This window comes from Thunnus albacares, chromosome 22 (genome assembly GCF_914725855.1).
Source record: "Thunnus albacares chromosome 22, fThuAlb1.1, whole genome shotgun sequence".
NCBI classification, from domain to species: Eukaryota; Metazoa; Chordata; class Actinopteri; order Scombriformes; family Scombridae; genus Thunnus; species Thunnus albacares.
Genome location: NC_058127.1, coordinates 13091227 through 13116304, shown reverse-complemented (window position 1 = coordinate 13116304; position 25078 = coordinate 13091227). Strand labels below are relative to the sequence as shown.

The 25078-nt window shown below is 42.8% G+C and overlaps 1 protein-coding gene and 1 long non-coding RNA gene across 3 annotated transcripts in view; one reads left to right on the top strand and one right to left on the bottom strand.

The window, feature by feature from the left end:
* The window catches only part of pcdh7b (protocadherin 7b), a 110401-nt gene that overhangs the window by 44693 nt on the left and 40630 nt on the right, over positions 1-25078 (bottom strand). Inside the window, exons 2-3 of one of the 2 annotated variants that reach the window (XM_044341502.1) lie at positions 13640-13859; positions 4918-5154 (exon numbers count right to left, since the gene is read on the bottom strand). In XM_044341502.1, the coding sequence (XP_044197437.1) occupies positions 5096-5154; positions 13640-13859 (279 nt within the window). In that variant the 3' untranslated portion in view covers positions 4918-5095. Of the gene's footprint in view, positions 1-4917; positions 5155-13639; positions 13860-25078 lie in introns of those variants that run through there. The other variant, XM_044341501.1, reaches the window with a different exon arrangement.
* On the top strand, positions 6326-7896 carry LOC122973771. The gene is made up of 3 exons (XR_006400128.1): positions 6326-6557; positions 6876-7030; positions 7318-7896. It is a non-coding gene; the product is annotated as an uncharacterized LOC122973771 (long non-coding RNA).

Below are 25078 nucleotides of genomic sequence, written 5' to 3'. Positions count from 1 at the left end.
ACAAAACCTTCCTTCTGTTCTCCTCAGACATCTGAGAGAAACCGCAGAAGGATTGTTCAGGGCTAGAAAAATAATGAGCATCCTTTTCTTCACCCCCCCTCCTGAAATAGCAAAAAAAAATATATATATATCGCACATCTACTTTAGGAGATTTTTTCCACTAATGCAAGTATGACCCTGAGTGATTGCGTCCGTGAGCGTTGCCCTCTTGAAAAACCGGAGCCGAAAGGAAATAAGAGGAGAGAAAATAATTCCTCAGCTAAAGGGATTCAGGAAGATATTGTCCCTCCAGGTGAATGGACATGTGTGCATGTATGCATACAGCTGTATAAGGAGGTTTTTGTGTGCATCAAAGCCTTCTTTATGTGTCTCTCTCTGTTTGAATAGATGTGTGTGTGTGTGTCGTGTTATGAAACCCCTCTGGCATCCCCGGTGTCAAAGGTCATAGCGCGAACCGCTCGGAGACCTCTAACGCCGCTTTCTGCCACTGGCAGGCCAGGAAGCCCCCTTTTTTCCTATAATCCCTGTTAGTTTTTCATTTTCAATCCCTCCACCTTCCCCACCACCGCTCTTCCTCCCTCGTTCCTCAGCTCCCTCCCACCCCCCCCTACTCTCTCTACCTCCCTCCCCATCCTCTTTTCCATATGAGACACATTAACTGTGTCCTCAAAGAGAGAAGGCGAGTGAGGGAGAGAGCGGAGAGAGGATAATCCCCCTTCTTCCATTGTTACACGCTTTCATCTATTTTTATAAGGCGAAGGAGCGGTAGGGGCGAGAGAGAGAGATGGGGGGAGGGGGGGGATGAGGGAAGAGGGAAGTAAAAATAAGTTCTGGTGGGCCGTGGTAGTCTTGCAGCACCGCTGAGAGTATGATGCATCTCTGCTTGGATTCATATGCATGTGCAGGCATGTGCACACACACACACACACACACCTACTCTACATGCATGCTTGGATACGCATACACACATCTTCTCCAGCACTCAGTATTGATCCACAACACTGTGAATGCAAAAAAAAAACCCCATTAAAACAAGGAAAATAAAATAAAGCATGATTTTTATTGATATTAATGTAAATATTATGAGTTTGTACTATGCTCCTGTACCCCACCGTAGCCCACGCAACTCACTGAGGCCATCCTCTCACACTGAAACACACACACACACACACTGATTATCATTAGCTTTGTACATAATGCCTGCAGCAAGCAAGCATTTGTTTGCCCGTGTTTTGATAGTTTAACAGCATTTAGCGGTGTCTCTGAGTCATCAAATCACCCCGATTAAAGACAAACATGATGTCAAATTCCTAAATAATACGACCTAATTGGTATCAATTAGTGGTAGCAGCCGACGCTGCTGGCAGAGTGAGGCGTTTCCTGACAAAATCCCTTCCCAAAAGGAATGCCAGTTCACAGCCATGCCGGCTGGAGATGTGGCACAGCAAGCTGTTCTCTAAATAGGCACACGTGGGTGAAGCAAGACAGGTTGGCAAAAGAAAAGTACAAAAAAAAAAGAAAAAAAGTTGTTTTTTTTTGTATAATTTTTCACTAGTTTAAATGTATGTTGGGGACAAAGTTGTGGGCGGTGGAGAAAAAAAAAAAGCACAATGCGAAGGATCTGAAATGTCAAAGGTTAATCTGCTAGAGGGCCAGATGCCACACACACACACACTCACACATATATATATATATATATATATATATATATATATTTTGTAAGATAAACAAGAGAAGGGACTAGAACATGCATGCGTCAGCTCGTGCATAAACACAGCCAGAAAAAATGTACACAATTTGCAATTCCTACCTTAAAGGTCAAAAAGAGTGTCACTGCTTATATTCAAACTGCAGGCACACACACACACACATACATATACATACACAAGGATATATCTCTGACCGGTTTTTGGCAAAGCTTCACTAAAATGAAATCACATTTATGTATATTGGCTGTAAGCAGGTTACATCTGGTTCCAGTTGGTTCAGTTAGGTCTGGCAAAAAAAAAAAAAAAAAAAAAAAAATCCGTTTGCCTTTTGTGCTTTCTTGGAAACTTCTGCAATCATATAAATGTAATGTGTTTTATAATCAGCGCGGCATTCCTTGTGTGCAAAATCAAATCGCCGGCAAGTTTCGCAGACGCGTGGAAAGAATGCGTCGAGCAGGAGAGAAGAGTTCCCTTAAGTTATTATGCATGGATTTGTGTATATGCCTTAACTGTGAGATAGGAGGAGGAGGGGGTGGTGAGAGATGGTGTTTGCACATAAAGTATAGTATGTTTGGCCAATACATGAATGAATGCATGAGTGGCCCCGGCTTGGTGTCGGCCTACAGAATGTGTGAACACCTGAATGTGTTTTTCTGACAAATTCCCCCGAAGTGAGAGAAAAAAAAACAACCCGAGAATGTCTTCTTTGGTTTTCTTAGTGTTTCTGCTGGTGTGAAGTTGGCATGTCGCAACATATGCGCACACACACACGTACACACACTTGTCCTTGTTGCGGCGGCCTTCTTTGCTCAGTCCGCATTCAAGCATCAGGAGATACGAATAAACAAGCGGTGAGTTAACATTATTGGCATCCCTCGTAGCAGGCCCCTCCCATGCTATAGACCTCATACTGGGTAAGATGCAGCCCCCCCCCCCCCCCCCCCTGCTGTGTACCGGCGCCGCGCACCTGGTGTTCCGGCACGCACCGGCAAATGCGATCCCTCGCTCGGCTCAACCTGCGCTCACCTCATCACAATCACGCGATGGATCGAAAAAGCGGTGACAAAAGAGAGAAGAGGTGAGAGGACCGTGAGGAGTCGTCGTCGGAGGAGGAGGAGGAGGAGGGAAGCAGAGGGAGGAGGGAAAAACAAGTAGAAGACAGAGTGCCTGGGGGGGGAGGGGGGGGGGAGGAAGGAGTGGAGGGCGGGAGGCTTTGGCTGAGTGCCTTGGAGGTGTTTAATTGTCTTCACTGAAGACCGCCCCACCAGTTCCCTCTGCAAGCACTACACCTGACACACACACACACACATACTTCAGCCAAGAAAAGTGTGCAGAGTAAAAAAAAAAAACAAAGATTAAAAAAAAAGTAGGTGCTTTCCAAATTAGCAGCTGTCAGAGGAAGCGGTTTCATTCCAAACATAACAAATGCCCGTGCCGATCGGAGACGAGCGAAAATTGCTAGTCGCTGCTTTGTTGCACCTAAAGAGGCACAAAATGCACATGGCGGCGCGCATGACTGTAGGCCTTAATTGAAAATACAGTCATGTCTCTGCAGCGCCATGAAAAACCATTCTACTCTCTCTCTCTCTCTCTCTCTTTCTCCTACAAGTGCTCGCTTTATCAGCTGTGCATCCAGATTGCAGAAGACAATGTAGAAAATATAACATCTTTGAAGAGAAAATCAACACGCAGGTACTCCCTCCGAAACAATATAGGCGCCTTGCTTGAGTGGGGCTTTTATTGCAAATGCTTGACAATAACACCTTTTTAAAATCGCGTTTGTTGCTTTTTTTGTGTGTGTGTGTGTGTGTATGTATGTGTGTAAGAATGGGTCATATTCTGTATAAAGACAGAGTCTTGAGCTCGCTATAAAGTGGCTGCACTTTTTTTTTCCTCTCTTAAACAAAATGGCCATCATGTGCTGTGTGTGTGTGTGTGTGTGTGTGTGATGCTTCTCCATGTATCAGTGTTTGTAAGCCAGCTGAACGGCTTTTTTTTTTTAATCTCCATCAGGAGTGGGTGTCAGTCCGCCTCTAGCAACACAAAACACCACAGCAACAATTCCATTATCCACACTTGGACTTCCACAATGTGTATGTGTGTGTGTGTGTGTGTCCCTGCACATACATCAGTACTTGTTTACTTTTGGCTTTGTAACATATATATAATGCAGTGAATAATATCAAAAAACACCACATTGTTTTTGAACAATTCTCCCTTTTTTTTGTCAGATTTGTAATTTGCTCCTCGATTGTTTCCAGTCAGAAGACGCCCTCTTTAAACTGTCTCCTTCCTTCCTTCTGTATTATTACTTAAGATGTTTTAAAGGGTTGGTTTGTTCAAATTACAAAGCATCTGAGATGTCTGCCTCCACCCGAATGCAATGGATGTGAACAGAATTCATACTCCTGCTCCTAAAACACTGAAACATGATACTTCAGCATCTATTCCAAGAAAACAGTGTTCCTGATATTCCGCAGAACGAGCTGCTGTCAACAGTTTTTTTCGCAGGGACTATTTCTTCGGTAGACAGTAGCAGCAGCGGTGAGGTCTGCGAATTATCCAGAGGAACACTGACGTCGTCTCTGGGAAGAGATGCTGCTGTTAAATTTAAAAAAAAAAAAGGATTTTCTTTTTTTATTTCCAATACCGTGAGCACTAGAAACTTGAATTTTGTTTACCACCAGTGTATCGAAGTGGCTGCAGGAATCTCAGAGGTGGATATCTGGAAACCTGGGTGAAGAAAACAAACAAACAAAAAAAAAGAGTGCATGGCAAGATAACACTAGAAATTATTTAGATATATATGGAGGAGGTTTTTTTTGGCAAAGAAGACATAAAAGGTTAATGGTCTCCCCCTCCCTCCCCCCCTCCCTTCCCCTCCCGAGATTCTGACTTCATATTGAGAGCAGGTATTCTTCAAGTTCAGTTCTTTCAAGTGTGGTGTGTTACGGGAGTTTAAGACTGCACCGGGTGGGCTTTACAGTCCATGTGTGCCCATGTGGAGAGACAGAGAAGAAGACAGGACTGGTGGATGTGACACCGGGGGTATGATTTGAATACCTGCCTGCTCCGGCTGAGCAGTGATCAATCATCTCTCTGTCAACCGCCACTCCCTGCTGGCAAACTTCTCCATGCATGTAACCCCATCCCTCTTTCTTTCTCTTCCCTTTTTCCCCCCTCTGCTTCTCATTCTCTATCTATCTCCTGTTTTTTTTTTTTTCTTTTTTATTAATTTTCTCCCTGCCTCTTCTCTCTCTCTCTGTCTCACTCTCTCCCACCTACCATCCTTCGATCTGTTCCCGGGCTCCCGTGCGGTGTGTTATTCATTTACTCTTGCCTTGCCATGTGCTTCCCTTCTCTTTACCTTCCTTCAGTGCTTTCTCTCACATCATCTCACCGGGTCTTCTTGTTCTTTCTATCTCCCTTTTGCTGTCGCCTTTGCCTGGGGGATATCACGGAAAAAAAAAAGAAATAAGGGGCGAGGGGTAAGGGACGGATGGAAATGAATGAAAGACACATGGCGGAGGACTGAAGGCACATACAGAAAGACAAAACCCTGCTGTGAATTATACAAGCATCATCCCTTGGTTAGATGTAACTGATTATTATTTTCTCTCCTGTTTCTGTCTTGATTATAATTTCCACATTAACGTTGTTGTGTTTTTAACTCCTGCGCACACGTGGACCGTGACCTTGGGGAGGACTAGCGTGTGTAACATACTGATTGATAGCGCGAGTGCCTTCCGCTGGGTGATTTTTCACTGCACTGCTCTCCGCCGGGTGGTGATGGGCACACAGCACATACACAAACTCTAACACACACACACACACACACACACACACACACACGGATAGAGATGCACGTACACACTCCCATCCCTCCACCAAGTTGGGGAAATCAGTCCTAAGACCAGCGCTGCTGCCGCTCCGCTCTTGAAATATGAATGGTTTTAATTAAATAAACTCGCTTTGCCATCTGGCCCTACAATTGGGCTTGCCTAATGAACAGAGTTGCACACAAACACACGCGTGCACACACACACACACACATACATGCACATTATTAACCAGGCTAAGCAGCATTCTAACGGGCATAGCTTCGGAAATAGAGAGAAACAACAACAAGTGAAGTGATCTAGTGAGGTGCTTCACAGAGCTGGAAAATGATGCAGTGCCTCATTGTAGTGAATGAGGACTGTGTATGTGTGTGTGTGTGTGTGTGTATGTGTGTGAAAGATGGCTAGAGCTTCTTTGTTTTTATGTGACTGAGCACGTGAACACTTGCCTGACGTGTAGGCTGCTCCGTGCATCATTCTGTCTGCCTGCATGATTTTGAATTCCTCTTAATTTATTCTTTGTACTTTCTTCCTTTGTTTCTTTGTTTCTTTATTAGGATCCCCAATAGTACCATGATAAGCATCGGGTATTCTTTGCGGGGTCTTATATACACACACAATATAACCACATAAACATTACAAACTGCAATGCAATCTGAGAGAGAATAAAATGCAATTACAGCACTTTAAAAGAATGCCATTGTTTAAAGGAATTTACTCTAAACTTTACTGAAACCAGCTGAGTATCTTGGGAAGGTGGGATCTAAAATTTCAAAATTTCCAATTTTTATTTTCTTCCAAACGTTTGTTTTTTCACAGGTTGCATTTTAATTTGTTGATTTCAACAAACCGGAGCACATCTGCCAGCCAGTCTCTGTCTCCACAAAGGCCACACTACAACCTGCTCAGCCTTTTGTCACAGATGTCCAGAGCTGCATTGATAAGGCAACTTCCATTGAGTAATGTTAAGTTACCATTTTTATTCTGCCTTAAAGCATCAATATGTAAGGTATGTACCATTATCCTTATCAAGGAAGTAAAGAAATAATAATCGTGAGGCTTTCTCTAGTTGAATATTCTGCCATTTAGAACAATGTCATAACAAAGCTACTGAAAAGCTTCATATTTGCAATGTTCTAGCTAGCTAAAATTAGTGCATGTCAACATTTGGCTCAGTTTACATCAACATTAAACTGTTGCTTTTGCTTTTAATGTAGTGAAATAGTAAGTCTAACCTTGTGCTCTGTGTTTTTCACACTAGCAAAAAGAGCCATACAAGACTTTCTTTCTTTCTAAGACCTTTCTAAATCTAATCTTTTCTTTTCAGGTCCAATGACACAAACCAATGATGGATGATGAGCATAGAAAAACATGTGCTGTGTGAAGGAACATCCTTTGTGCTTGTGCTCGCTGGAGTCGTCTCCGCCTCCTACAGTTTCAACCTTCAGTATCAAAATGATGCACAGTGGAATTCATTCAGAGGTGAGAGCTTTTTCACACATACTGTACCGCACAGCTTGACCTGATTGACTTTTCTTCACACATCGCCATTGTCCAATAACCTAGCGATAACCACTGCTGCCTCTGACACAAGAACAGCGACTGCAAACATTACCGCCGCCTCTACTAATATTGTTATGGCTGATACTATTTCCTGGTTCAATATTCTACACCACTACTTTGCGGAGATTCATGTTTGATATGTCACATTCATAGATTGATGTCACCTGAAAGGAGAATATTTTTGTCGTTCTACATTGTTTTTTCAGAACCGGCGTTGACATTTATTCTTGAGGGTGGCGAAAAAGCAAGTCATGAGAAGATGCAAAAAGAAGAGCGGGAAGATGGTCAAAAAAGAAGGCGACATCAGTGAAATCGGCATGTCTGCACGCTCATCAAGAAGCTCAGCGACTTCAAGTAGGACTTTGTCTGATCTTTCACACACACACGCAACCACCCACTATCTCACCCAGACACTCATTCAAACATGCATTCTCTTATTTACTCACTCACTCGCTCACTCACTCAGTGAAACCCCAGTGTCTTTTCTTATTCAGACCGTCAGAACTCAGGTTTTTTACATTGTTCCGAGAAAAAAAACCAAAAAACAGTTGCACATTTGTTCTGTGTTCACTTTACTGTAATTCACTCTTGCAAACTAGACTGCTGCTGATCTGCAGAAGGTTAAAAAACAGTTTGATGTTCCTTTCTCACAAAAACGAAATTGTCACAGTGAGTTACCCGATGTTGTATGCGCTCATTTAAATTAAAAAATTGTCAATCTGTTGAAAGAAGGAAACAAAGAAAAGAAAAGTACAGTATTCAGGTCTAGTTTTGCTTGTGTTGCACTGGTGACATGTTTTTATTTTAATAAATATTTGAAAAGGAACTGCATAATGAATATTGTCTCTTTGTCATTTTATTATTATTATCAATAGTAGTAGTAGTAGTATTACAGTAACATCTTTTAATTATCATTAAACACAGAATACATACTGCAAATTCAAATACAGTTTACATACTGTAAATATACAGTAATTTACTGTATACTGTGGCCAGTATTGTGTTGTACATTTACAAGAATACAGCGATGAACTGCACATTTATATCTAGTAATACGCTGTAATTCTTAAGTACAGTATGAAACTGTAAAAAAATACAGTACTTTGCAGGTGAAGCTGCTGCCAGTTAATGACAAATGCAAATTTACAGCGAAAAGTTTTACAGTCGTTCCTAAAGAATTCATAGTAAACTTACAATTTCTTCATACAAATAGTTAACCATTCTTAATCAACATAAATCCTTTTCATAATTTAATCTTCATAATTAAGTTATATATTTTCAGCTAATTTTATCTGCTCTGCGTTTTCACTCATTTAATTAAATTTTAAAAAAAGTATAAAAATACATTCCTTGTCCCCTGCATAGGAGTAGTTTCTATTCTCACCAAATTTTACATTTTATTTCTTACACTAGTTGTCACTAGTTTACACATACAGTTCAGTAAAGTTTCCTCCAGTATTTGGAGAGAACAGTATTTTGAACCAATCTTCAGTATTTTCTTGAGCAATAAGCACATGAAATGAGTTCCACCTGGCCATGACTCCGTACACTGCTGTTTTCTCTATCATACTGGTTTTCGCTTCAGAGCTTGTGTGTATGTGTGTTAGCAATGGCTCACACGGTGTCTGCAGTGCACTAGCCGACAACCTGACTGATAGCTGCTGTGATGTGCCACTTGTCTGTCCTACTCTATTGGGCCGACTAGTCAACACTAAATGATGATGTTTGTAATCCAACGGTGGTACCCTGAGATTTCTCAGCAGGAGAGACAGGAGAGAGATAGAGTCTGGTGTGTGTTTGTGTGTGTGTGCTGGGGGGGTGGATGGGAGTAGGGGGCTGGGGGTTGTCTGGCAGCCAAAGCACAGAAACGTGGGAGGCATGCTAACGTTAGCAGCCAGTAGGACGTGCTATTACTCTTTTAGAGGCTACAATAAATTTGCACTATTTATCAGTCTTAGCAGCCAGCACAAATGAAATCGGGCATCGGTGACTGTGAGATGCACTCAGTGATGTAGTGGTGAATAAAAAGTTGAGTAAACTAGTGCATATCCTCCTGTCTGCTAGTGCGCCTTGAGAGGTACTAATAACCAATGCAGTAATGGAAAAAAAAGGTCTGTTTTCAGGAAAGTTTAATGATTTTTTTTTTCCTCCTTAAAAGTCAGATTGCATACAATGATCCTCTTATCAGAAAGCATACAAAAGTGGGTAAACTAGCATAGCTAGCCACTAGCTAGTCAGAATAAAATACAAGAAAGTGAAGCTAAGTTAAAAGGTTATAGTGATACATTAGCATTTTTCTATAAAAAAAAAAGAAAAAGCCACGAAGTAATGATTCATGGATCAAATAGGATAAATCCTTGGCAGCGTGACCTACAGCAACAAGCACAGCACACTGCATAGCTCCACTGATGTACTGAACAATGATATTACATCTTCAGTGCCAGGAGCGGTTCTGATTTGTGCAGAGGTTTCACATGAAAAACACTTTGCACACCTCAGACACCTCACTCATGATGAAAGGGCAATGTGAAAGCATGTTATTTTGAGGTGTACTCGAACTAACATGGTAAAAATTGAAAAATCCACTACCCCCCTTCCCCCCCCGGGTGATGTGGAGATCAATAATGGAGCGCGAGTCTTTGACCCACCGGTAACACCGTACATCTGGAAGGAGCTTTTTGACATCCATAACGGTCTAATCGAGTGTTTGACTCCAAACACTCAGCGTTTATGAATATCTGATGAGCGTGGGGGTAAGCTTATGAATAAGTGAGGGCCCAGCTGTGCATCAAAAAGATCAAGACTTCATGAAATGTTCCAAATGCCATAGCTGAGCGATATATGGGGCTATGCTCCGTTCAGGAATTAGGGTTAAAAATGATGAATTTTGTGTTCTGAAATGGTAACTAAAGACTACAAATTGATTGTTTTTACATTGTTCAGCTGAACCTATTCTCACAGGTTTCTGACATGCAGCTTTTGACTGTCTTTCACACTGAGAATCAACGTCTATGAAGATGAAGCTACTGTAGAGTCTAGTTTGTGTAGTGAAGTAAGGGTCAAGAATGTGTTGATATTCCCACAGTGACCCCTGTTTTGAATTGGTTCTGGTAGAATCCGTCCAAGATGGAGAGAAGTCGTTCTCTTTTTTTTTTTTTTTTTCCCAGTTTTTTTGACACTCCCCATGGAAGGAAATCAACCAATAGAAAATAATAAAGTTCGAAACCCGACCTTGAAGAAAGAGATGAGGAAAAGAAAACACAGTCCCTCGGCACATCTGTGCAGGAGGCAGAAAGTGAAAAACAAGAGTCTGTGTGTGTGTGTGTGAGTGTGTGTTGTCTTCACATGTGTTTGTCCGGGTCCGTGTTAATACGGATGCCTGCTTATGTGTGTGTTTTTGTGTGTGTGTGTGTGTGTGTGTGTGTGTTGAGGGGTTGGACGGGTACTTGCGTGCGTGCATTCATGTGTGTGAGAGAGACAAGCAGCTGCGGTGGAGGACGATTGTTCCTGCACATTGTGTGAACATCGATTGACAACAACTGAGTCAGAGCTGGAAAAAAGCACGGAACCAAAAAAGGGACATTAGCCTTTGTCCGCGTTTCGCCCCGAACACAAAGCAACAACAATCAGACGTGATGAATCAGTAACGCAGCGAACAAAAAAATATATAATCAAATTTTCTGAATCAAAGTTTTCAGACTGCCGCTCGTGTCTCTCGCCTCAAGGTTGACGTTTCAACGGTCTTGAATTGATCCCAAACTCCACTACTTTGCCTCCACACACACACACACACATACTACTCTCTTCCCCTTTACTTGCTTCCTTCTGGTCTGCACAGGACAAACGAGGTCTAAAACAGACTCTCTCCACAAATCATTGTCACAGAACGCACATAAATGCCTGCAATTACCTGTTGCTAATGATGCCCATGCCAGCACTGGGCACCACAGCAAGCCATCTGCTAACTTTTGTTCTCCCTCTTTCCTCGTAACTCCCTAATTTTGTTTAAAAAAAAAAAAAAGGAGGGGGGGGGGGGGGGGGGGGGGTTTATATAGGACAAACACAGTGCTGATGGTGTCTGTGTGTGCTCTGGCTACAACACAAGAGGGAGTGTTAATGACTGTAGTTAGCTTCCCTCAAGAGGCGGGAGCAGTTTGCCAATATTTGCCCTAACCTTAGATGATTGCATTTAATTTACACTTTGGTATTTAGCTGATGCTCTTATCCAGAGTGACTAAACATAAATGAGCAAGCGAGGGGTCTAAGAATCTTCCGCAAGGACGCTTTAAGAGGAAGCATATAGTTGCTTTCTTCAGGGATTGAATCATAGGACGTAGAACTGTTACAGTCTCTCAGACCTCAAGGCCACCCTGCTGCCTATCTAAAGCCAGATTATATCTCCTGTTAGCCAGAGAGAGAAACTGTGTACGGACTCAGAATCGTATAAATGTGCTGCAAAGATGTGAGATTTTTGTGGTTGATTTGAGATCAGAAACACTATGTTGAACAGAACAGGCCTGTATTCACATGCACTCAATTACTCCCAATCTCACTTGTACAGCTGCCATTCCATCTACACACACATACACACATACACGCACACACACACCAGTTCAGCTGATCTCACTAAAGATAGCTAGCAGCAGTAGAGCATGTTGTTTCTCTTGGATGGAGACTGATTCATGAATTGACCTTGACTCTGTTCCTCCAACAAATCTCTAAAGTTCCAGTGTACTTTGTTGTAGTATCCTCTGAAACTAACAACACATGCGCACCGAGGTGAAACCAAATTTGATCAATGTGCTAATTGTAGTTTTTTTTTTTAAATAATTCAAATTGGACAAACATTTCAAGACACATGGGTTTATATCATATTCCATTTTTGGATCCGTTTGTTTCACTACTTATGCTGGGTTTTTTTTCTTCTTCTCAAGGTGGATATGATTGACAGGTTGATCATACTTTTGATCTAACTGGGTTGTCTGCTATCAGCTGTCCCTGTCCAATTATTTTAAATAGAGACCAAATTGAAATTAATGTTTAATTGGGTGTAATTTGGCCAGTAAATGGGTACCTATTGTCTGAAAAAGGAGACTTTTTTTTTTTTTTAAATACCCACAAGGTAGCACCTATCAGCTCACACAGTGTTTCAAATCCCTTTTAATCTGTATTAATGCCAACATTTGAGAGAGGTCATTGCGGACACCTGTGTAACTGCCCGTTTGATGTCTAGTTTGCCTGACTTTATATCTCCTGAACAAGATTATAGCAAAACCCATATCTAGACACTTTCCTGATCACCAATATTTTTTTTTTTATCTAGGCTTCACCTTGTGGATACAATGTAACGTTAAACTGACTAGTACACCGCTACATAGATCCTGGCATGAGTTAAGAAATCATCTTGAAAGCAACTCTATCTAAGACAAGAGGATGTGAATCTTTAAGCCATTTCAATATCCTTATCCTAAGCTGCAGTGGGGAAGCCTCTGCACTTAGGCTTAGCACTCTCAAGACAGCTACTCCTTGTTAAGCATCGCCTCAGACTCCTAGACTATGAATGGGACCATTACCCCCATCTCTCACTGCACACCAAGATGCACACACACACACACACACATCCACACACATATTTTGTCCTTGGTTGGAAAGTAGCTCAGGCTAGCTGTAAGAAGGTTCTGCAAGGAAAAAAAAACAGTACTGTACCTAGGGACTGCCTTTATAATAGGCTCTTTTTCCATCTCTCCCACTCACTCTCTCTATACCGTGGTCTTTTTTTTTTTTTTTATTATTACAACCTACAGAACATCAGTTCTATCTCATGATTACAGAAAAACGACTCCTTCGTAAGGGCCTCGAGCCAAACACATGTTGCATATCAGTAAAGCAGCTATCTGTGCAGCTTCTTAACAATTCAAGTTGGGTATTTACCCCCCATAGTCGCTCCTCCTTTACTTTATCTCCAGGAATACATGGCGAGTTATAGAGATCATGTAGAAAATCTATCCCCAGTCAAGTTGAAACGTATATACGCCAAATGAAATTCAATGAGAATTGTAAAGAGGTCCAAAACAGCTTCAAACTAAAAGGAGAAAGGCGGTTTGCAAGTTGTTAATCTAAAAGAATGTCTGTTAAATATACGTATATTCCCTCGTGTAGCCCCTTTGATCAAATAAACCTGTTATTTCTGAGACAGAACCATAGGTTTTATAATTAATCCCACACCTCATCTTCACATGACGTACAACTGTGGATGTGTTAGCTTTAATAAAAAGCTGCAACAGCTACTGCATCACAACCTCAAACATCAAATCATACCTAACACACTACAGATCTAACTAACCATTGCCACAAACATGTAAGCCAAAAAACACCTAAAGAATGAGAACTACTTGATAACAAATGTTCCTGCATGTTTGTGAGACTGTCTACCATCGGACGAGCTACGTGAATGCTTTAGGCAGTATGTGCGTGTGTGTTTCCTGTATCTTATCGTTTTCTTAATCTCCTTTCAGTGTTTGCCCCTACCATTTTCCATGTGCTCTGCCTCACCGACACTGCCATCCGGCGTTGTCCTCTCGTAGCTGTCCTCAGGTAGGGGAAGGGCGCCCAGCCGGGGGCCCGACGAACTCTTGCTGCTGGGTGTCTCCGACTCGTCCAGGCCGCTGTCGTAGCAGCTCTGCAGCGATCCCTGCTGGTGAGGGTCCTGGGGCTGGCTCACCACCGAGAAGGTCACTCGGCGAAACGGCTACAAGAGAAACCAAATGGCCGGGGGTCACTATAAAAGGGACTGTTTTACTTTTCTTTTTTTTTTTTCTTTTTTTTTTCTGTTAGACGTCAGCGAGGGAGTTGGATCGCCTGGATTTTTACAAAGGGGAATCAGGTCAGAATGGTAGAGAAATGGGAAAAAGGGGCAAGGGTAAGGAGGCTATGCTTTATTGGAGGAGTCGAAGGTGCTGGTTTGATTTTAAGGACACAACTACAAGGGCTAACTTAATGCTACCTGATATGTCACTATGTCACAAGCTGCTCTATCACAGTAGCAAAGATCTTTTATTACCACAAACAAGGTCTCGCTTTTCTCTGACCATGAAAACTTTCAATTGGAGGCTGTATAAATGGAGTCTTTCACAAGCTCGCTCGAGGCTCAGGGGACCGAGCAAACATAGCAGCTAGCTAAACCTGTGTGTTAAATACAACTAAAGTTGGAAGAATGCGCCAGCCTTGCTCACTTATTTGTTTGTCCACTGAAAAGAGGACAAGGTGAACGAGCATCTGGCTCGGCAGGACGTCTGATTCTGACACCACAGAGCGAAAGCGCGGAGGCAAAGACGGGCGCATACAAAGTCGCTTGCGTGCACACGCACACACGCACACACACACACACACAAAAGGCTTTGCTAGATGAGCTGCGGCTGTCAATATGTGTAGCTTGCTCGAACACATTATTGAGCAGTGTCAGTGAGTTAAGCAGTAACAGAGCATGTCATTAAAGTGGAGACCTCTTTCACAATGTCTCAGTCTGTTCCCCCTTCCTCCCGCTACATCTCTCAATCCAGAGAGGGGGGGGGGGTGGGGAGGGGGGGGATGAAAGAAGGAGAATGAGCATAAGGCAAAGAATGAAAGACCGGGCTTTGTCATTACTAGAATAAATGGCATAACAAATGGCTAATGCCATTCATTAATTAGATACAAACACAGTCAGAGTTCGCCTGTGTTGCTGTGCATCTTCTCCTCCCGCCCCTTACTGGACCTCATCGTTTGCTCGTGTTCTCCTCCCCTTCTGTCTCCCCCCCCTCCTCCCCTCTTTCTTGTTTCCTTGTTCTATCATGAGAATATTAAACGGGACAGAAGCCCATTACTCTCTTTCTCCCTCCCTCTTCTTGCATTTGTTCCCCCATTGTCTCACCTGATAAAAAAAAAATTCTGTTATCAGCCACGGTGATCGGTAACTGCGCCTTAATTTGTACATCTATCCATAACCCATCACTCGATTCGGGAGGCCAACATCAAAACATCACGTCAAGCTCGTATCGCGTAGATATTCGGTACGTGTGAAAATCTTCCTATGTCTCACAAGAGTGACAAATGAAGCGTAAACACACATATACACGAAGATGTAGAAACCATTCTCCGGAAGTGTTGTGACGGGTCGCCTTAGAGAGGTGAACCTCTTTGTTATTTTGTCATCCCGAGACACCCACTGTATAGCACCTCTGAATCTCTGCCAGGTACACACTGAAGACTGTTCTCTTTTTGATAATGAAATTTCCCACAAGCCACTGGGAGAAACGGACTTCCTTTTCATTGTGTGTGTGTGTGTGTGTGTGTGTTTGTGTGGAAATTTGCATTTATTTATTTATTTCCCGCCCGGGTTCTCTTTTTCTGGCTGGCTGGCTAACACAGCAATCTTGGCAATAAATCATGTTTCCATGTAATTACAATCAACACTCAACAAATGAATTGGTATAAATATTCATGCAAATTTCACTTGGATAGTCACACATTTGTTGCATAATTAAAATTGGGGCCCAGAAGGAGAACTGCTCTCTGTAAGTGTAATAACACTTGAAGAGATGTTAAGATATTAAACCATTTTTTTGTTTGTTTGTTTGTTTTGTTTGTTTGTTTTTACTCTATTTCTCCAAAACCCTTGTTTGGTGTGAGGTGTACGTTAGCAAGTCCCACAGATTGTTTGCGATTTGAAAAAAAAAAAAAAAAAAAAAAAAAGTACTTTGTCTGGATCAGATTTAGTGGAGTGCCATACTTGGGAAACACGGTTTTCTAATGATACAAATTAAATGACTGTTGCCTAATGAATTGCTGGCAAGACCGTTGCAAAGAAAAGAAACACTCGAGCAAGCGCACACTGAGGGAAAATTGAGTTTTGGAGAGAGAAAAGAAGCTGACAGGAAAAAGAGAAAGAGAGAGAGAGAGAGAGAGAGAAAAAAAAAAGTTAAATGAACAAATAGATTTTATTCACCTGAATTTCCCCTTATTTTCACTGGAGGGAGAGCGAGATAGAAGAGAGAGGGGAAAAAAAAAAAAAAAAAAAAAAAAGCTAATTTGTTTGCAGACCAGAAATGGAGTTCATGCAGAGATCGCCGGAGGCTTTGGATTAGAATCTACAGCAACCACCGTCTGCACAGCGACCTTCGCTCCCTTCATTCTGTGTCTTTTAAATAAATGAATAAAATAAAAAAGCGATTCTTTCTTAGTCATTTTTTTTCTCTCTTATATGTGTGTGTATGTCTAGGTGTGTGTCTCAGTGGCCAGGGAAGAAAAATGAATTGTCCAACATGCCCCGGTTGTCAAAACCAATCTTTTTTTTTTTTCCCTTTCTCTCTCAAGTATTCATAGGGTGGACGATTTTGGGGCTCGCCACATGGCCAAACCACAGGGAGAAATTAACAAAATGATCTGCCATGCAGACACACAGAGTCAGCGGTGATGACTAGGGTTTTGCTGCCCTGAAGATACTTTAATGCATGAGTGATAGCGAGGGAGATTTTACATTGTGAGAAATAAAAATCAAGCTGTGGGTGTTACAGTGAAAGTGTCCCCCCCCCCCCCCCCCTTTCTATCTGTCCATGCTGTCATATGGCACAAGAGTTGACCCCTTCTCACCAGATACCGACCATTTTCGGACTCGGTGTGTTTGTTAAGCCTGATTGAGTACATGCCCTTTGACGCCGTTGCCTCTACCTCCTACCCATGACCTTCTGCCCTCATGGTCAACTCAGCTGCCAATCAATTCAGCGGTGACCAAGCCAGAAAGACCAGCACACACACACACACGCACACATACAAAGGGGCAATAAAACGGCTTGACCCCAGCCCCGTTTATTTTTAAAGGATTTATATTTATTTGCACTTTATTTCCAAGTATAACTCATTTTATTGACTGTCTATGATGTGATTGATGATCTGAAAACCTTGGATTCAGAGATCAGGAAACAAAACCTCACTTTATTCCACTTTTACACTTCAACACCAAACAGCCGCCAAACAGGACAGGAACAGATTACAATGGACAGTCAGGTTTGCAGAAAACATAATGGGTGCCGACCTGCCCACCATCCATCCAGGACCTGTGCCCCTCCATAGTCAGGTAATGGGCAGGGAAAATCACCGAAGACCCCTCACACCCCATAACCTGTTCCAACTTCTCCCCTCCGGTAGGCACTACCGAACACTGTACACCAAAACTACCAGAGGAACAGTTTCTTCCCTCTCGCTGTCACACTTATGAACAATTAAATCAGTCATCCATCACTTCCAAATATCTATTTAAGCAGGCTATATATACTGTACACAAATGTGCACATACTGTACATAACCACTTACTGTACAGTATGTATCTAAAGTAACTTATTACATTCAAAATTTGTTTCAGCACTCTTTGCACTCTTACACACCTTTGCACTACTTGTATCCTTGTTTAAAATCTACAGAAACTGTTTCACCTGTATATAGACATTGTATGTTGTAGTCCACTTGTTGTTTCTGTATGTATATATCTATTTTTTTTTCATCCACTTGCTTGTACATAATAGACATATGTTAATGTTTACGTATCTCTTTTCAGCTTTGCTTTCTTTGCTTTGGCTTTATGTCCATGTGTCTCCTGAACATTGCGGTACATTGAGAGCTACTAGAAACCAGAGTCAAATTCCTTGCATGCATAAACACAATCGGCCAATAAAGCTGATTCTGATTCCCATGCATAAAACACACAGCTAAACCCCATGCTGTGTTCTGCCAGAGAGTAGCCAAGCTTTTAATGCATGGCTTTCATTACAAGTTAGCACTAGTTTGCTTTATCTTTACCAGATGCTGGGACCCCTTTTAAGGTCCTGACAGCGGAGGCCTCTTTGGGGTGTTGCCTGTGATTGAAAGCCAGCTGTGACAGCCACGGGTGATTGAGCAAATCCGTCATCCCAAAAAATGAACAATGCAAACAAGCCACAGGTTTATTGGGCGCGCTGGACGAAGCTTAGTCCGACCTTTTTCCTGGATGCTAAAGGGAAAACACATGGGCTGCCTGACTCAAGCTGAGTTAGAGCCAATAAAAACAGGGCCGTGCCACTCATGTCAATAACCTCTCTTGGATTTGATTTTCATTTCCTCCTCCATGGACTAAATGCTGAGCCACTGTCAGCAGCACTCTGTTTGAGCCCCATTTCTTTTTTTTTCTCCCAGTAAACCTTGAATTGGGAACACATTGTTTGGAGGTGGTGCGCCATGCTTGTGCTTAGAATTTGAGTTGTACAGATCCCTGAGAAGGCATTCAGCGCATCTTTCTAAAGGCTTATACTAATGTAAAGTTTTAGTCTTTTCCAAATTTCCAATCATCTACCCATTCAGCATGCCACTCCTCAATGCTCATGTTATACAGCACCACTGCAGAACACACAAGAGTTACTATGTTTATGCTCTGTTGCTGCTTATCATCTATTGCGGAAGTCTTTTGAACCCGTTCTCTCTGGCTGTCTGGTTTTATAATTAAGCCCACCTTCAATACAACCTCTGGGCAAGGTGGAGGATAATATAACAGTGGAGGTGGGTCTGGTTTTTTAAAACACGGTGTGTGTAATTTCAGCTGTAAATACCTTTGGCGGATGGCAGTGACCCACTACCGTGAACCACAGGAAGTAATTGTGGCTGGGCCGGACTTGGGGCAAGGGGAGCAAACATAAACTGCAGGGCCAGTGTCTTATTGCAGTCAAGCGAGAGATGGAGGGACACAGAGAAGGAAGTATGAGTAAGGGAGATGGAAGGAATGATAAAAGAGGCCAGTCAAACAGGAGGGGAAGACAAAGAGACTTGGAGAGAGTGAGAGAGAGAAGGCAGTGACACATGAGCATGGTTATGATTGCCAAAAGTGCCAGTCGGTAATTAAGAAGCCATGTTTCATTTTTAATGGGCAACCAGACAGTGACCTGTGATACGCCACCTGAGACACGCAGAAAGCGCCAAATATCCACAGTACACCAAACAACATACTTGCTGGAATCCCAAATTAGTTTAACCCAGTCGCGATCGCTTGCTTAACAAAGCTCACATGCAGATGAGGCCTATAGTGTAATTCCAGTACTGTGGATTAAAAAGATCATCAGATAGACTGATGCCGAAGTGATAAATGAGACAAATGCCCTCAAGGTGAATGTCTGAGTGGAAATCAATTGGAATCTGATCAGGATGGGTTCAGGTTCTATTTGGGTGCTGCCCAGTTGCACTTAATTACGGGTGCTACGGGCTAACCTAAGAACAGAATGCTGATGCCGCCTGGCTTCGGTAGTTAAAAGCAAGCCAAATGAGCATAGTCTCTCAGGTGTGTAAGCCCCTCCATGAGGGACCAGGGGTATTCCAATGAGGATTTTGGTTTGGGCTGAGTTGTGGGAATGTTGGCAAACTATACTGTTTCGTTGCACAGCATTTGGGCAGTCAGCATTTTCTGTAAAAGCCACGACTCTGGAGCTGGAATGCCCTACCTGAAGACTTCAGTACTTTCCTTATCCTCTGTATTATGTTTTTTGACTTGTACCGCACTGTAATATGTTTTGTGACAGGGGACCGCAAGTGAAACCTAGCTATAAGCTAACTCTGGTACAGTGCATCAAATGGCATTTATGTTTAAAGCTGTACACGGTACCTTTCAAATAAATAAAGAAATAAAAGAAAGAAAGTAGTGGGCTACAGCTTTGTTAGTGCAACCGCCTGCAGAGTCTCAGGTATCATGTTCTAGCCTGACTGATAGCTTTGGCCCTGTCAAGCTCCAGCGCTCCTCTTCACTTCTTCACGTTCCCTGTCTTGTTCAAACTTCACTCCTCCGCACACATTCCTCCCGGGTCACTCTTAACCATAAGAAAACGGCAGGATGAAGAGAAGAAAACCGGGGTTACGTTTCCAAAGAACACCCAAGACTCCAGGAGGAAAGAAAGAAAAATAAAAAAGCCGAGATAAAAGAAGTCCTTGCAAGTTCAGTCTGATTTTTCCAACAAAGTCAACAAAGATGCAAAGTGTTGTTTTTTTTTCCTTTTTGTTCTAGTCTGCTGAGTTTGAAAAAAGTTTTTTTTTTCCCCCCCTCATCCTTTTAGACAGTCAGGCGTACAAGGGCATCCAGCTACCTTAACTTTGCACCCAATGATGGATTTGAAGATAAGAAAGAAATAGAAGTAGATTGTCAGATTACATTAGTAGATTTTAATGCCAAACTTCCATTTAAAGTTATGTCAGGGAGCCGCGAGGTCATACAATCCACATGGGTACAAAGCTTGATAATAACACTTTTAAACACCTTTAAAAATACTTTTATTACAGGAGGTGCAGACATTACGGGCAACACGGCACACAGTCTCGTTAAGAGTTGATGATGCTGTTAGCACTCTCCTGTCGGTCTTTGAAATGAGAGAGAGAGTATTTTTTTTTACCCTTCCATTTTACCATGTGGTCGTTTTATGATCTGACAGCGCACCGATCAATTGAATGTCCTTCAGCGCTTGTCCACTGCCGTTCTCTTGAGTCTTTACTGACCCTTTATTACGTTTGCTTGGCAGTGGAAATAGCTGTATAAATATATATGCTCCAGTAAGAAAAGACCATTCAACTGATCCAAAAGGACAGCAGGAAACCCAAAACATGAACTCCCTGATGCTTCTGGCCATTGTGTGGTTGAGGTTGTGCCATAAAAAGTTGTTGCTAGGCACAAAAAGTCCTCCCGAGGAACTCTGTCGGGATAAATTCTTGGTCTCAGAGCGTGTGTCTTGGGAACCACTTTGGAAGGAGAAAAAGGAAGTGGGAATTAAAATGGGAAAAAAAGATGCAAAAGTTGGAAAGAGTATAAGAAAGAGTAGAGAAAGGGAGGGAAAATAGATGATAAGAAAAACGAGAAAGTCAGGGATCCTTCCATCCCTTAGCTCCATTTTTCCTCCCTTCATCCACATCCCCCATTTAGTCTTTTATTTTCCCAGTGTGTTTGGAATGCCTTTGGAAGAGTGCCACAGCTAGCACTTTCCTATTAGCATGCACCCCATGCGCACAGCCGGAGAGACAGACCCGCAGGAAGAAAAAAAAAAAAAATTAGAGGAAAAAAAAAAAAAAAAGATCACACATGGTTACTTTCTTAAAGTCTGGGCTAAACTTTTAATTGCTCTTCAAGTGGCGGATTAGGCCACTGGTGTAACAGAGATACTATTCTGGGGGGATGCATTTGAACATCTTCAGAAGCTTAGCCCAACCCCTGACCTGCTCTGAATGGCAAAGGAGAAGTGTTTCTTTTTTTTTTTGTTTTTTTTTGTTTTTTTTTTTGGTTGATGGGTTGGATGGAAGAGGGGGGGGGGGGGGGGGGAGCTGGTGTTGAGTGGCAGTGGATTAGCTTCAAGCTGACAAATAACACCCTTTGTGGGATCCTTCTGCTTTTCTGCTGGGCTGCAGGAACACCATCATAGCCGAGCATAGTGTCATGTAACTGATAGCATGAGGCTAAAAAGGACATTAAAAAAAAAAAAAAAGGGGATAAATGAAAGCTACGTAATTCATAAAGGGAGGCTTGTCATTGTAGACCAAATGTATTTCCATTCATGCTGTGGTACATTTTTGCGGATTTCCAACATCCTCAGCTGTCAATCGCGAATTATGTTACATCCTCTCATTATGAATGGATGGGGCCTTCTCCCGTGTCGACATGTTAAGAGCCGCTGCTGCTGCTGACACACAAGTGCTTGGCAGAGACTTGGAAGGAGTGTCAACCAAACCCTGACCCCGATATTGCTTACATAGAGTCTGCCTGCAAATCCTAAGATCTCATTTCCTACTTTTTTTGACTTCAGCTCTAGTTTGCACACTGACAACTGAATGGCATAACATCCACTGAGCAAGCGCACGTGATCGCACGTGTGTGTGTGCACGTATCTACCGAAACCGTGCCCCGTGCGTTCAGGCGTGCGAGAGCCTCTTGTCAAGTGTAAGTCGGCGTGTACGGTTGTGTGTCATTTCTTTGGCATTGTCATGTCATTTCACATGTCACCCTATCATCAGCTTAGGTTTCCGGCTCTGGCATGAGGAGGAAAGAAGAGGGGGAGGGGGGGGGTGATCTAGGTGTCGCATGTGTGTGGGAGGAGGAGGAGGCAGCGAGGAGGGGGGGGGGGATCCATCACAGCACTGGCAGCGCTGCATCTGACCAACGGCCTACTATTGTCAGGATGTGACGAGCCCCGGGGCCGGCGCTAACGTTAGCTTGTTGTGACACAGGTCCGGGGTGTCAGCAGAAAAGCATGACATGGCATCAACGGAGCCTGGAGTTGGCACAAAGCGGCCAAATGCCAGAGCTGAGCTATTTGCCGTTACGGATATGAGACACAGCGGCTCGATTATTATTATGCTACCTGCGCCGCGCGGGCACAGATGGAAGATTTAGAAAACCTTCAAATGCTAAAGAAACGAATGTCACCCCCGATAGAGAAAAAAAAAAAATGCAGCGATAGCATCTACAGGGATAGACAGATTTGCGAGAGAAGGATAAAGAAAGAGAAAGACTGAGATAAGGGAGGGAGAAAGAGACAGTGTAGAGGCTTTAATAAGGCTGATAAATGATTCTTTATTTACCATCCTGAGTCACTGATGACAGATAACCTGCATTTAGGGGATCAGGGCTGCCAACCAAACAGGCAAAAGAGAGAGGAGAGAGACAGATTGGGGGAGGTTAGAGAGCATATCCAGCTCATCCACTAATGAGGCGTTCTATTTGAGTATGATCATGCGGGCATGTATCATTCATGTGGGATAAGTAGTGTGTGTGTGTTTGTAGTGCCTGTCCGTGCCTCTGTGTCTGTGTGTGTGTGTGCCCTCGTGTCATCTTAAGAAACATCCGCACTTCCTTCATTCCATCAGGATAGCTCCACCAGGTGGCGTATCTTTGCCTTGATGAAATGAATGCCAAATGTATGTCCTGATCATATCACTTACACACACACACACACATACACACACACACACACACACACACACACTTCCCTTACAGGTCCCATTCACCAGCTGTTCCTGACAACAGAAGCGTAGAACAATTACGATCCAAACAATTATGAAAACAATTATTACAAATGAGTAATTAAAAACTAATGTCAGGATAAATAAACGGAGGTGAGAGGGGAGAGAATGGAGGAGGATGGGAAAAGCCCAAGGCAAATGAGGGAGGGAAGGAATGAATAGAGAGTAGCAGGAAAGATATAGAGTGTAGTTGCTAACATGCTACACTCCGCCGGTGTTACACGAGGATTCACACATACACAGTCGCACCTTTAACAGAGCTCGAAACTTGGCATCGGAAGACATCTCTCCCCTTCCCTCCCCTGCGTTTCTTCCCCGTCATGTCCCTCCATCCTCTCTCATCATCTCAACTCAAGCCCTTATCTCCCAACTTCTCTCTTCCCTCACTTCCCCCCTATCTCCGTCTCTCTCTCTGTCACTCTTTTGCCCACTCCCCTCCCACACCTCGCTATCTTTGTCGAGATCACGCAAGGTCAAACCTCCCCGACGTTTGATGGATGAAAATGGAATTAAAATGAAAGCACACTTTCAGATAATGAAGATATGCGGCGGGAGATTAGGAAGCTGGGGAGGCTGCTGAGGTGCCGACCAAATTAATATTGAAATTTATGTGTGTTTGGCTTGGGCCCAGACAATCCCCATGTGTTATTTTCACCAGGAGGCCAAAGTGGAAAACATAACAAAAAATTTTAATAGCGTTTGAGGGGAGAAAATGAAAAGGCGGTGCTTTTTTTTTTTTTTCTTTTTTTTCTTTTCCCTGCTATTTTTTTTTTTTTCAACCGACTGTTCATTTTGAATGGCTTAGGAATGCAAAATGAAGTAGCTGAAAGTGCACAATGCAGCCATTCAGCAGCAAGGGGGGGACGGATAGTGTTGGAAATATTAAACGTGCACATCTTTTCGGGGACTTTATGCGTGGTGTTAAAAGATTAAAATCTTGATCTGGTGAATTCATGTGTGATGTTTCAAAGTTACAGTAAATGAGCTCTTTCTCCTTTTTTTTTTGGATGCCGGTGAAAGCCTGTTTGCGTATTGACACGTCCCCCTATTTAGAGATTTGCAATGACTTTGAAAAAGCATATGATCTACTTTACAAAAAGTGACACGCGCAGGCACGTACATCTTACAATCCAATCTTCCCCACATCTCAGCGGTTCTAAAAGGCTGGATCAGTGATCAGTGTGTGTTTGAGGAGCGTGTTACAGAAGATAGGCGAAAGGGATAAGGCCCCCATGCCTCAGAAGGCATCAAAGACAGACAGTCTATCAGGGCGTCGTATCACTGTCTGATGACAGCGATATGCACACTAATCCGCATGTAAAATAGTCCTCTCCTCCAAGGCACTTCTTCGAGTGCACTTAGCTAACAGCAGTCTCTCTCCTCTCTCCATCCTTTGCTATTTCTTCACTTTGACACTATTCCCACTGAATGAAAAAAGAGAAAAAAGAAAAAAAAAAAGCCAGTAAGATATGCTCTTATGTTCTCATTTTCAGCTCCAGCCCTATTAGATCTCATTACTTAGTTGTTGACTGGGCAGCCATTTTGGGCACCTAATGGGAAATTTGATAATGGCGTCAGGTTGTTTTGGTCCCTACTGTCGCTGCTCTCCAGCACGCCTGCTTACAGTGGCACTTTGTTAACGGGGGGGTACAGGAGTGTCGGAAAAAAACAAAATTAACAACGAGGCTTGTTTTGTTCCCTCTGGTATTTCTGCCCAATAAGTCAAAAAATAATGCAGAAAAACCATTGGAGGAGGAATACAAAAGAAAATTCATGCGTACTTCAATTTGGCCCTTTTTCTTTTTGTCCTTTCTAAGCTACAAGCTGTTCACCTTATTAAATAAGAACGAACGGGGGGAGAAAAAATGTGCTCAGGTTACATAGGAAATTGCCAATAATGAAGCCCTTTGTTGAGACATT